We start from the raw sequence: 13,754 nt of genomic DNA, 5'->3' as shown, positions 1-13,754 counted from the left end.
GCTGACTGTGAACATCCACTCCTGTGTTTGCTAGGCCCCGGCATCGTCTCATTGGCTAATCTTAAAAGCAAGATTTTTTTTCCTTTTTTTTTTTTAGACAGTGGTTTCATTATGCAGCCTTGGCTGGCCAAAAACTAAGAGATCCACTCACCTCTGCCTCCAGAGTGCTGGATTAAAGTTGTGTATCTTCATGGCCCAGCTGGGCACAGTAATGTGTAAGAACGTGAACCTCAACCTTCTACACGAATAGTGGCAAATGTGCTTTTAGAGGCCTTATAGAGATAATATTACAACAAACTATCCAACTCATATCACACTGGGGAACTTTTTATTATGTTGTGTTGATAAAACATGGAACTTGACGATTTGTCTTTGGATATTAGTATTAGCTTTAATTCTAAAAACATACACAAAGGCTGAGCATGGCAGTGCGTGCCTCTAACCACGCCCTGGAGAGGCAGAGGAGCCCATCCCCTGTCTGGTCTACACCACAGGTTTCAGGACAGCCAGAGCTACATAGTGAGACCCCATCTCAAAGAAATACAGCGAGGGAGCTGGAGAGGTGACTCGGCAGATAAGAGCACTGGCTGCCCTTACTAAGAACCTGGGCTCACTTTCCAGCCCTACAGTAGCTGACAACTGCTGTAATTCCAGTTCAGGGAGGTCTACCCTCCTCTCCTGCTATCTTTGGCAGCAGGCATATTCAAAGTACACATTCGTGTGTATATATATACATACACACACACATATGCATATTTATATATGTATGTACACATATGCACTGTATATGTATACACATATTCATATGTATTACATATGCATAAACACATATACACATGAATTACACACACACAAGCACACGTTTTTTTGTTTGTTTTTTGAGACAGGGTTTCTCTGTATAGCTCTGGCTATCCTGGAACTCACTTTGTAGACCAGGCTGGCCTTGAACTCAGAAATATGCCTGCCTCTGCCTCCCGAGGGCTGGGATTAAAGGCCTGCACCACCACGCCCGGTTACAAGCACACATTATATATATATATTTATTTATATATATATGGTGTATATATATATATGTATATATATATATTTATTTATATATATATATATGGTATATATATATATGTGTGTGTGTGTGTGTGTGTGTGTGTCACAAGTGTCACTTACTCTCTCCCTCCTGAAGCATTTTCAGTAATTGTCCATTTCTTGCTTTTACTTCTTTATATTTTGCCTAATAGTCAAAGGAAAGAAATTTTAATTTTTAAAGTAAATGATAAATCATGGTCTATTTTAAATTTATTGGGCTGTGCATTCTATGCTTCCTTAAAAACAAATCATTTATGAAATAATCATAGTATAGGATGTAAACAGACTACTTAATTAAGCCTCTGAAAGCAAGATGACTTAGAACGTAGAGCCTGAGGATGTCTTTGATCCCTGGAACACAACAGTACAAGGACAAATTTAAATGTAAAAGATTTCAGAATAGAAAGGCTAAAAGTCAGGAAAATATTAAGATTTCCTGAAGGATCCTTTTTTCTTTCTTCCCTAAATAAAAACTTCAAATAATTCCAACTAATTCCAATAAAAGTAAAAAGAAAATGGCCCCAGCTTTTGGTAGTGCTGGCCTGCAGTCTGATCAGAACCCCTGTGTTGCTCTATAGCCACCACTGTCAAGTCTTTATTTATTTATTTATTTTCCGAGACAGGGTTTCTCTGTGTAGCCCTGGCTGTCCTAGAACTCACTCTGTAGACCAGGCTGGCCTGGAACTCAGAAATCCCCATTCCTCTGCCTCCCAAGTGCTGGGATTAAAGATGTGCACCACCACTGCCCAGCCACTATCAAGTCTTGACAGAGCTCGTTGCTGCTGGACTCCTCAGCTCCTCTCTCCACATGGCTGGCTTCTTCTAATCCTCATAAATGATATATCATACGCTCATAACAAAAGGAAATGCGCTCTCACACGCATCATCTGAATGTTTGGTAGTTATCTCCCCAGTCTTCACTGAACTTTCCTATAGTAGTCTGAAACACTTTCAAATACTAATAAGCAATAATTAGTGAAAACAATATCTTAAATTATAAAAAGATAAAAACCTAAGAATATCAATGTAAAAACTTGTTCTTTTACTCTCCCCCATCTACTAGGTATGTGCAAAATTTCCTAGTTTCATCTTTATTTCCACAGTGCTGGGGTCCAACTTAGGGTCTCACTAAATACAAAAAGGTAAGCAGATACCACTGAATGATGCCCGGACCCAGTAGATTCAAATATATTAAATATACTATTTATTATTATTATTATTATTATTATTATTATTATATTTTGAGACATGGTTGCTCTGTAGACCAGGCCAGCCTTGAACTCAGATCTCCTTGTCTCTGCCTCCAAAGTGTTGGGATCAAAGGCATGCACCACCACCACCTGGTTTTAAATATATCTTAAATTCTATAAAGGTGACTTTTACTAAACAGTACTCTATCCAATTAAATTGCTGATAATTATTTATTGTGTAGTACTTAAGAAACAGATGAAGTAGAGCTGCGGCACATACACACACACACACACACATACGTATGTGCACGCACGCACCAGCCCCAGCCCCAGAAGCCTGACACAGCACAGTGAGGAATCAGTGTGCTAACATTAGGTAGGAGACAAATGATGCTTGGGGAGTAGCAAGAGAATGCTTCATAAGTTTGTGGTTAGAGACAACTGTAAGGGCTGGAGAGCTAGCTCACATCAAGAACACTTGCTGCTCTTTCAGAGGACCCTATTTTGGATCCAGCACCCCCATCAGGCAGTTCACAAAAACTTGTAACTTCATCTCCAGAGGATCTGGCAACCCCTTCTGAATTCCATGGCAACTGAACACATGGCATACATACAAGCACACATATGCACAAATAAGAATTTTAAATCAATCTTTAAAAGAACACAATTGTATATAAAGGATTAGTAAGGATATGGAGAAATTAGAATCCTTATGCATTTCTGGTAAAATAACATTTGCTTTAGAAAAGCTTGGAAGTCACAGAAAAAGCCAAAACAATTATATAATCAGCAAATCCACTCTTAAGTTATTCAAAATACTCAAAGACCTAAAAGCATGACCGCAGATATCTGTATACCCATACACAAAATGTAGTCTCTCTCTGCATGTAAGAGAATGTAGGACAATGGATCAAATTCTGTAAATCCTGTAACAGGGAAGAACCTTGAAAACATTATGTTAAAAGAAATAAACCAGGCTGAAGAGATGGCTCAGCGGTTAGGAGCACTGACTGCTCTTCCAGAGGTCCTGAGTTCAATTCACAGCAAACACATGGTGGCTCACAACCATCTGTAACAGGCTCTGATGCCCTCTTCTAGTGTGTGTCTGAAGATAGCTGCAGTGTATTCATAAATAAAGAATAAATAAATCTTAAAAAGAAAACAAAGAAACCAGACAGAAAAAGACAAAAACTATATGACTCACTAAATGAGAGATCAAGAACAGGCAATTCACAGAGGTGAATTGTTGTTAGGGGAATGGGCTAGGAATTGTGAGCAGTTTAATTACTACAGTTTCTGCATGGAAACAGCAGTAATGGTCACACAGTAATGGGAAAGTACATCACTGAACCTTTAATCCCAGCATTGGGAGGCAGAAGCAGGTTGATCTCTGTGATTTTGAGGTCAGCCTGGTTTACATCGTGAGATCCTGACTCAAAACAAAGAAAAATTAACTAAATACTGCTAGTGAACCACATGCTTAAAATGGTTTATATATCTAAATACATATAATAAATTATGTATTCTACATAATATATTTTATAACAAAATTAATGCCATCATTCAGACTCTAAGTGAGTAATCTGTTAGGAAACCTGATAGAAGACTGTTTCTAATAACTGAATAATAAATATATAAATACCCAGAAAATATAAATTCATATTCTTTTCTTTTCTTTTGGTTTTTTCTTTTTTTTTTTTTTTTTTTTTTTTTTTTTTTGGTTTTTCGAGACAGGGTTTCTCTGTATAGCCTTGGCTGTCCTGGAACTCACTTTGTAGACCAGGCTGGCCTCGAACTCAGAAATCCGCCTGCCTCTGCCTCCCGAGTGCTGGGATTAAAGGCGTGCGCCACCACTGTCCAGCCATAATTCTTTTCTTTTACAAAATAAGTGGATACACACCTCCCACTGAGTGATCACAGCTTTGAGCTTCTGAATTTCTGCGTCTTTCCTTTCAAGTTCTAACTTTAGTCTTTCAATTCTTCCATCTTTTAGACCTACTTCCTGAAAAAAGAAAAACACTGCTTTTGACCAAGATTGCTCCATCCAGCATAGTTTATAACAGCCCTTTGCAAAAAGATTAAGAGGAAAAATAAAGACTTAATTTTAAATTACTACATCTCTACTTTCACTCAATTATATGATCCTAGTTACATACAGAGAAAGCAAGTGAGTTTTTTGGTTTTTTTTTTTTTTTTTTTTGGTTTTTGAGACCGGGTTTCCCTGTGTAGCCTTGGCTGTCTGAGAACTCACTGTTCTGGGGCTCACTCTATATACCAGGCTGACCTTGAATTTAAGAGACCCTCCTGTGTCTGGCTCCCAAATGCTGGGATGGAAGGTGTGTGCCATCAGGCCTGGCTCTGTTTTCCTAAAGGGGAATGCACACAGATGCTCAATGAGTAGTCTCTAGGTGCAGGGGAAGGGACTGAAACACTTTTGTCATATGAAACATGTCTAGTGCAATACTTCGCATCAACAAGCTCATATAAGCCAAGGTTTAAACATTAGACAAACTGCTGGGCAGTGCCTACAAGGCTAAAACCAGAGGACTATTTGAGCCTACAAGTTAAACCCAAGCAGGACAGAGGTCACCTCCTTTCTCTGAAAACGTTTGAAATAACTGTCTGGGCCTGCACCCATCTCACTGTTTATAAGCTCCGTAGCTGGGGTTAGAAGGGTCTTGTGTTTTTGGGCTATGATTTTCTCATCTATTGGTTTGAGCATCTTCCTGTCTGGAGGTGACCTGCCTTCTCTTGAAGGCCTGAACCTGGTACACTTAGCAACGGAAAAGCAAACTGCCTTTGGAAGTGGCCTCTGCTTCCCTCCTTCCAGACAGGGCTAGTGCAGAAGCTCTGCTGGCTCCCTGTGCTTGCCACCCGCCCCCTGCCCGCACTTCAGCTCTTCCCAGGTTTCTTTCATTTCTTTTGTGGGTTTCCAAAGCTGTTCCCTCTATGGAAGACAGTCTACTTTTTTTTCTTATTCTGACTTTCTTTAAAGGTTCACTGGCTTGCATGGAGCTATTCTCTAGTCTGCCATCTTGTCTGATATGTATGTACACTATCTATCTATCTATCCATCCATCCACCCACCCTTCCTGTATGCTCGCCAGTCCCTATGCATGCAGGCACACATGGAGGTCAGAAGATACTTCTCAGCCTTCTAATCACTAGGATTATAGTCCTGAGACACCACATCTGGGTTATTTGAATACATATAGTAATCTAATTGAACTATTATTTAGTGACTTTTTTGAATTCTCCATGTTATTTTCTATAGGTACAGTTAATTTGTTTTGACTGACTTCACTATATGAACAACTGACGTTTGTTCACAAATCCATGTGTAGAGCTGAGGTGGGAGGCTGGCACACACCTTTAATCCCAGAACTCAGGAAGCAGAAGCAGGCAGAACGGCTAAAGCTATACAGAAGAAAAGTGTCTTGAAAAACCAAAAGCAAACAAACAATGCCCCCACACACATATAAATCAACAAAACCCACCACAACAACCATGTGTAGAATTACTACAGTGTAAGCCATATCTATCTCTCTGGTTTTTCAAGACAGCATTTCCTCTGTGTATTTTAAGATAGCATTTCCTAGCTATCCTGGAACTCTCTCATTTAGACCAGGCTGGCCTTGAACTCACAGAACTCCATGTGCCTCTGCTTCCCAAGTGCTGGGATTAAAGGTGTGTGCCAGCAGTCTGGCTCTACACTGTTCTCAGATGGTTATAGCACTCTGCACTCTGTACAGTACACTATGCTGTCCTGTCTGCTTACAACTGATCATTATCTAGCCCTATGCATACTCAAAATCTTTTAAGTTTTCCTAGACTCAGCAATAAAATTATTACTAAATACAGGTTTACTATGCTCAAAAATTTCCAAAATTTCTTTCCTGTCTATAGACTAAAACATAAGTTAGGCTTTAAGTATTGTACAGCCTTCCTGATCTACCTCACTGTCCGCACACAGCATTCTTTGAATTAAATTGCTCTTTATTTCACTGTGTCTGTAGTTTAATGAAGACATCCTCATTTCTCCTCCCTCATGTTCAGATCCTGGCCTGCTAACCCTCAGTTCAAGCCTTAGTTTCTCTGCAGAAATCCATCTTGCTGTTCCATCCTATTACACTAATGTGCCGATTTTTATACTCACAACTCTCTCTATAAAACAGTGATTAAATGTATACCGTGTACAATACACCGTTAAGCATTTTAAATTATAGTTTCTAACTCTCCTAAAAATCATGTAAAAAAGGAAACAATTATATTCCTAGTGCAAGACCATAGATGAGTTACAACACTAATATTTTTATTATATTGATTTGATTTCAACATCCATTCTCTTTCTATTATACCTCGCTGCCGTCCGGCCTTATAGCAATCATCTGGTTACACTTACAGACTCAACTCAGTTCTACCCAGAGAGCGGGCACCTGAGTACTTACTGCTCTGTGCCTGAGCAGGAGCTTCCTTCTCTCCAGCACCAGGTCTTCACTATACAGACAGTACACGTGTGCTCCATATTTGTTGGTGAATTAACTGCATATTCACATTATTCTTTACAGAATAAAGACTAACATAATATCCTAAAACTGTTACTTTAGACAATCAGAGTTACTGTGACTTTAAGAGAATGTTATTGTCCATGCCTGGTTGTGCTCTGGAGCGGGAGAGTTATCTGTTCCGTTGTGCTCTGTGAGTTGTTCTCTCCTTTTTTCTCTAATCAGAATCTTATGAACATCATCTTCCAGTCTATTGAAGAATCCCCCATCGTGTGATAAAGTCTGAGCAGAATTCGATTCCTGTCAAAATAAATCCTGAATTACTATCATTCAACACAAATATATACACATTCACTAAGCCTCACGAGTCACTAGGAGGAGAAAGAAAAGAGAGGTTGCTAGGAGACAACGCATCACTCTACCCTGCCTCCAGAAGACAAGCAGGAGGGGCATGTTTGACAAGTGTCTCTTTCTTATTTCTTCCTATTTTGGCGTTTCCTATGACTGACATCTTTTAGAGGCAGGGTGGTCTGGAACTTGTGATTTTCGTGCCAAACTTCTCACACACTGAAACTAAGGCTCTGGCACAACATGCCCAGGCACTGTTGGCTTTTCAACTTTGTTATACACGCACCACACAGTTCACTCCGTTATCACTGAAAAGTTCCAGTTTGCCGTATCAGATGTCACCACCAACAGCTTTACACTCTCCTCGCCTGCACTCATCCACAGTCACTCTTTCTCAAACGTTCTTCTCCGCCCTAGGCAGCACTAATTTTGTCTTTATAAACGTATCTACTCTGTACATTTCATATAAACAGAATATTGTGTTTTCTGCTCAAAACTTCTTTATCTATCAATATGTTTGCAAGCCTTGACCATGTGACAGCATGGATTAGTACTTCATTTTCTCCCCCGCAGTACCCCATTTTACACTGTCATTCTCTTGTCACTGGCAGATGGACAGCTCTCTTTGGTCTGCTGTGAATAGTGCTGCTATGAACACTTATATACAAGATGATTATGGGTATGTTTCCAGTTCTGTGAGACATATACCTAGGAGCAAGGTTACTGGGTGGTCTCAAAGTCTACATTTAACCTTCTGAGATATTCCAGCTAGTGCTCCAAGCAGCTCATTATTTTACAAACCTGTCAGCAACATGGGACAGCTCTAACTATATTCTATTTATGTCTATATTCTCAGCACTATGTTGTCATGTTTCTATTGCAGACACCCTCATGGATGTGAACACTTACTTCATCAGGGCTTTGCACTGAGTTTCCCTATGGCTGATGGAGTAGGCCATTAGTTTTATGATTTACTGGATACTGTAGACTCCTTTTTGAGAAATGTTTACTTACAATCTTTGCTCAGTTTTTAACTGAGTTACTTGCCTACTTACTTTTAGCTAGAGAGATGGCCCCATGGTTAAGGTGTGTGCTGCTCTTGCAGAGGCCCCGAGTTCAGTTCCCAGCATCCATTTGGGTGGCTCAGAACAGCCTGTAACTCTAGCTCCAGGGCATCTGACAGCATCTCCTGGCCTTATGTACTACCTGTCCCCCAGGCATATATGTATATTTTCAAGAAACATAGATGTAGGGCTGGAGAGATGGCTTAAGAGCACCGACTATTCTTCCGAGGGTCCTGAGTTCAAATCCCAGCAACCACATGGTGGCTCACAACCATCAGTAATGAGATCTGATGCTCTCTTCTGGGGTGTCTCAAGACACCAACAGTATACTCACATATAATAAATAAATAAATATTTTTTAAAAAAGAAAAGAAATATAGATGTAAAGGGAAATAATTTATGTATTGTAAAAAGCTGAGCAGAGTGACAACCGGCTATCATCCCAGTTAGGGCAGAGAGGCCAGACAAATATGTGCTGCAAAGACATCAGAGTCCATGGATCTCTTCCATGCCTTCCACTTTCAAGTAAGTCTGTGAATAAAGTGGTTTACCATCACATCCCCCCCAATATAGTAAGAAGATGAGGAGCAATTAAGGAAGACACTGGACATTGACCCTTTGGCCCCCACAAACACACACACACACACACACACACACACACACACAAACGAACATGTATACATACAAAATGTGTGTGTTTTAATTTAAATATACATCTCATTAAACATTATAAATATTTTCTCTTATTAAATATTTAAATATACATCTCATTAAACATTATAAATATTTTCTCTTATTATAAGAGTTGTCTTAGTGCAGAAGATGGCCTAGTCGGCCATCATTGGGAAGAGAGGCCCCTGGTCTAGCAAACTTTATATGCCCCAGTATAGGGGATCGCCAGGGCCAAGAACTGGGAGTGAGTAGGTAGGGGAGCAGGGCAGGGGAAGGGTATAGGGGACTTTTGGGATAGCATTTGAAATGTAAATGAAGAAAATATCTAATAAAAAATTTAAAAAAAGAGTTGTCTTAGCAAAGTTTTCATGATGTCCTCTAGACAACACAAAAGCTTTAGTTTTCTTTAAACTAGGGATTGATTTGGGATGGCACGTGTGCTGGGTGAGCACTTCACCACTCACCTCTCTCTCCTAAGATGCAGAGCTTTAGCTCCTACAGCTAGCAAACCTGCGACTTAGAGCTGCCTTTGTGGTGTTGGGGCTCAAACCTATGCATGACCTCAATGGTATCTGTGGCTGGGTGCTGGCTTGGTTTTAGGGTCACATACACTCCTGTGACCCATGCTGTTAGTTTTTCTGTAGATGCAGAAGGCATCTGAATGCATTCCTCTGCAAAGAGATATTTATTCAAGGAGAAGACTATTTCCTCATACTGAATTGTCTTGGCTCTCAAAGTCATAAATCAAGCAAATATAAATATCAAATTTTACTTCTGGACTCTATGTCTACTCTCAATACTGTCAATTCTCAGTTTCAAATGGACTCCACTACTACAGCTTTATATTTGCATTGTTTTATGCTGCATTTAAAAGCCATTTTGACATAAACTGTGTATATAAATAAAGGCAGTATTAAAGAGATGTGATTTTACACATTCTCTAGTGAAGTAGGATTTCCCCTCTTCTTGTTATCAAGCAGAGACCAAAGGAAATGCTTTTCCTGTCCCCATTGGTCTTCTGGCTACAGGACTGAGCTTTATCAAGTCTACTGTCTCTATAAACAGTCACACACAATTCAATTCATGGCTGCTTAGTGTTTACCTGCACATCACCCAAGAAAGGGAAATGTCTGAATGAAAATTTGTGTATCAGTAGAAAAGCATTAGTTTCCTGTAGAGAACTTCATGTTCTATAGAGCATGTGGACGATGTTTTACTTGAGTCTCATAGACACCAGCACAGAGCACATGTCCCACTGATAATCAAGGTCTGTGATGACCAGGAGCCACTGCCAAGTGGCACAAACCTAATTCCAAGTATTGCTTCGTAAGACTACCATATTCTGTCAACTTTAAAGCATTAAACAGTGCTCGGTGTCCATGACAGGAGCAGTTGCTGCTGACACTAACAGCATCTGGGTTTACACTGTTCAGTGGCCTTGTTTGCATGACTGAGGCTTTGAGATCTTACTCTTCGCCGGGCAGTGGTGGCGCACGCCTTTAATCCCAGTACTTGGGAGGCAGAGGCAGGTGGATTTCTGAGTTCGAGGCCAGCCTGGTCTACAGAGTGAGTTTCAGGACAGCCAGAGCTACACAGAGAAACCCTGTCTCGAAAAACCAAAAAAAAAAAAAAAAAAAAAAAGAGCGATCTTACTCTTCACCCTTCACTTTGGCTGGCCTTGTGCTCACAGAGACCTACACCTCTATGCTGGGAGCAAGGGCATGCATGCCCACTGTCTTACATCTTTGAGTCTCCCAGGCAATTTCAATGTTACAGCTTCTTGTTTCAGTGTCTGGGATTCCACCTGATATTTTGGGCTCCTCCTAAGGGCTGGCATCACTTCTCCAGCTCTGCCCTCTGTAGCACTCTAAGCTCAGGTTGATACATTCTACTATGGCTTTTGTTCTTAGTGATCATCTCATGGTACTGACATCTCCAATACACTGGGGTGTTCCACTCCAACTAGGCTTCACCAATAGCCTCTCATAGGCTTTCTTCATGGTGCCAACCCTCAAATCCTTTGTATGACCCCTTCAGTCCTAAGCCATCAATTACAACTGAGGCTGCACCTTCACCAATGGCCTTCCATGGCCTCTCACAGTGCCAAGCCTCAGCTGTTCTTCATGACCCCTTCACGCTTTCAAAGCCAGTACCACCTAGGTGACTCTTACATATTACTAAGTCCAGCTGCAGCACGAGGTACAACCTTGGCTATCTCTGAAACACAACTTCTTTGTGCTCCCAGAAAATAATTCCCAGAAGATTTCACCTCAGTGATGCTGGTCTCTTCTTAATCATTGTTAATTTCTTAGCTCCAGCTAACCAGCATCAATTGTCCCAAAAGTTCCTTCCATTCTTAACTCTAGAGCCAGAGCCACATGGCTGAAGCTGCCAAGTTCTGCTGCTTGCAGGAATTAGAACATGACCCTCTTGTACTATTACATTGTCACTGGCTTTCTGTTTTCCAACTCCTTCACTGCCTAAGCTTGGCTGTCCTGGATCTTGCTCTGTAGATCGACCTTGAACGAAGAGATCAGCAGGCCTGTCTCCTGAGATTAAAGTTGTGTACCACCATACCTAGATCCAGATTTAGCTGAGTAAGATCTTACCCAAAGGTCCCACACCCTTAATCTCTTATCCTAGAACACAGGATTTTGCTCCATTTCACTTCCTGGTACCCCTTTAATACTCGAACCATATATTTTATATTTTTCCTTTCTAAGCTTGCTATGCTTGTTCAAATTTCTCTTCATAAGACTTGACCAGAAAACAAAAGTCTTTGCTGGACTTCTTGGAAACTTCCTTTATCAATGCAATTAATCTGAGTCTCTTCACCTTAGCCTCAGGCAGACTTTTCAGGCAAGGGCAAAAAGTAGCCACATTCTTCACCAAAATATCACAAAAACAGTCTTTATGCCACATTCTGAAATTCTTCTGTGAAATCTCTTGGGCCAGGTCAACACTGTTAAATTACTCCCAGCAACAAAGTTTTCCATATTACTAGTAGGATGACGCATTAAGCCACATTTAAAGCTTTCCACTGTGTTCCAAATCCAAAGTCCCCAAATCCACATTCTTTCAAATAAAAGCATGGTCAGGCCTATCACAGCAATACCCCACTCCTGGTACCAATTTCTGTCTTAGTTAGGGTTTTACAGCTGTGAACAGACACCATGATTTTTTTGTATAAAAACAATATTTAATTGGGGCTGGCTTACAGGTTCAGACGTTCAGTCCATTATCATCAAGGTGGGAGCATGGCAGCATCCAGGCAGACATGGTGCAGGAGGAGCTGAGAGTTCTATGTCTTCATCCAAAGGCTGCTAGTGGAAGACTGACTTCCAGGCAACTAGGGTGAGGATCTTATGCCCACACCCACAGTGACACACCTACTCTAACCAGGTCACACCTATTCCAACAAGGCCACACCTCCAAATGGTGCTCTCCCTGGTCCAAGAATATACAAACCATCACACCCACCCTGCCAGCCATCTTTTGACTGCTACTCCTCTCTTCAGTGTTTCTATCCCCCCAAAATATTAGCCCCCCAGTATTTCTGAATGACAGACCATAAAACATACTTCAATTTGGCAAAAGATTTGAGAAGACTGTTCAAAGATTATTGACAAGCCCATGAAAACATACTTATCAGTTATCAGGAAAATCTGTTTAAAATTCAGTGAGACCCACTACATTTCCACTCGGTGTTGGCAAGGGTGTGTAGAAACTACAACTTCTTACACACCACTGGCAAGACTAGTAAATATCACATCTACTCTCTAAAACAATCTGACAGGCTCTTAAACAGTTAGACATTTCAACCAGGTCTCCTGTTGTAGGCCTATAATCCCAGCTAGTTGGAAGGCTGAGGCAGGAGTATCACCAGTTCAAGGCTTGCCTAGATACAGAGTTCAAAGCCAGTCTAGATAACTTAGTGAGATCATGTTTGAAAAAGGTAAAATGTCTTCAGATATAATTCAGTAGTAAATGCTTAAGGCCCTGGGTTTGATCTCTAGGACATGACAAATAGGTAAACAATTTCAACCCTACCTCTGAAAAAAGAAAGTAAAGATCACTATACAATCTACAAACTTTAATCCAAGATAGCCACTTGAGAGAAAATAAAAACACAGAACCACACAAACACCAAACTACCTGAATAAAAGTATTATCACAATGGAATAAATTCAGCAATAAAGCTAAATGAACTATTACTTGCTTGTTTGAGACAGGGTCTCACTCTGTAGTGCAGGCTGGTCCAGAACTATGTAGACCAGGATGGCCTTGCCTCCTCTGTGTTGGGATACAGTGTGCAACTACGTCTAACTGAAGAAGCTACTGACACATAATACAACTTGGATCAAGCTAACGACACTATGCCAAGTGAAAATAATCAATCATAAAAGACCACACTGGGGTATTCAGAGGTTACCAGAAAGTGCAAATCTATAGAGATCAAAACCAGAATAGTCACTGCCAGGGACTCAAGAGGGGAGGACAGGGGACTTCTGGGATTATAGACAATTCTACATCTAGACTATGCTCACGCCCATCCACCTCCTTCAGGTTATAAATGGGGCTGGGAGTCTAGCTCAGTGGCAGAGCAATTGTTTAATATATCTAAGACATTAGATTTGATTCTTTGTCTTCATGCCTTAGTTACATACATGCAATGGTAAATTTATTACAAATTATATAACTCAATAAAAAACTGCTATTTTAAATTGTATTTTGTTTACTGAAGGGAATGGAGGCCAGAGAAGAATTTGTTTTCTGCAAGGGCTAGCACTCTTCTGTCATGTATGTCCCAGGGAATTAAACTTGGGTCACCAGGCTTGGCTGCAGGTGTTTTCCTACTGAGCCACATTTCTAGCTAGTAAAACTGCTTGCAA

The 13,754-nt window shown here is 40.6% G+C and overlaps 1 protein-coding gene across 2 annotated transcripts in view; it reads right to left on the bottom strand.

Annotated features, from left to right (window-relative positions):
* Gkap1 (G kinase anchoring protein 1) overlaps positions 1 to 13,754 on the bottom strand; it is a 38,377-nt gene that overhangs the window by 4,650 nt on the left and 19,973 nt on the right. Inside the window, exons 7-9 of one of the 2 annotated variants that reach the window (XM_085831033.1) lie at positions 6,926 to 7,078; positions 4,174 to 4,275; positions 1,165 to 1,228 (exon numbers count right to left, since the gene is read on the bottom strand). In XM_085831033.1, coding sequence (XP_085687159.1) covers positions 1,165 to 1,228; positions 4,174 to 4,275; positions 6,926 to 7,078 — 319 coding nt within the window. The remainder of the gene's footprint in view (positions 1 to 1,164; positions 1,229 to 4,173; positions 4,276 to 6,925; positions 7,079 to 13,754) is intronic. The other variant, XM_021180396.3, reaches the window with a different exon arrangement.

This window comes from Mus caroli, unplaced genomic scaffold (genome assembly GCF_978045245.1).
Source record: "Mus caroli unplaced genomic scaffold, Mus_caroli_1 scaffold_15, whole genome shotgun sequence".
Lineage (NCBI taxonomy): Eukaryota > Metazoa > Chordata > Mammalia > Rodentia > Muridae > Mus > Mus caroli.
Note: the sequence above shows the minus strand (reverse complement) of the source record. Positions and strands in the feature narration are given on the sequence as shown.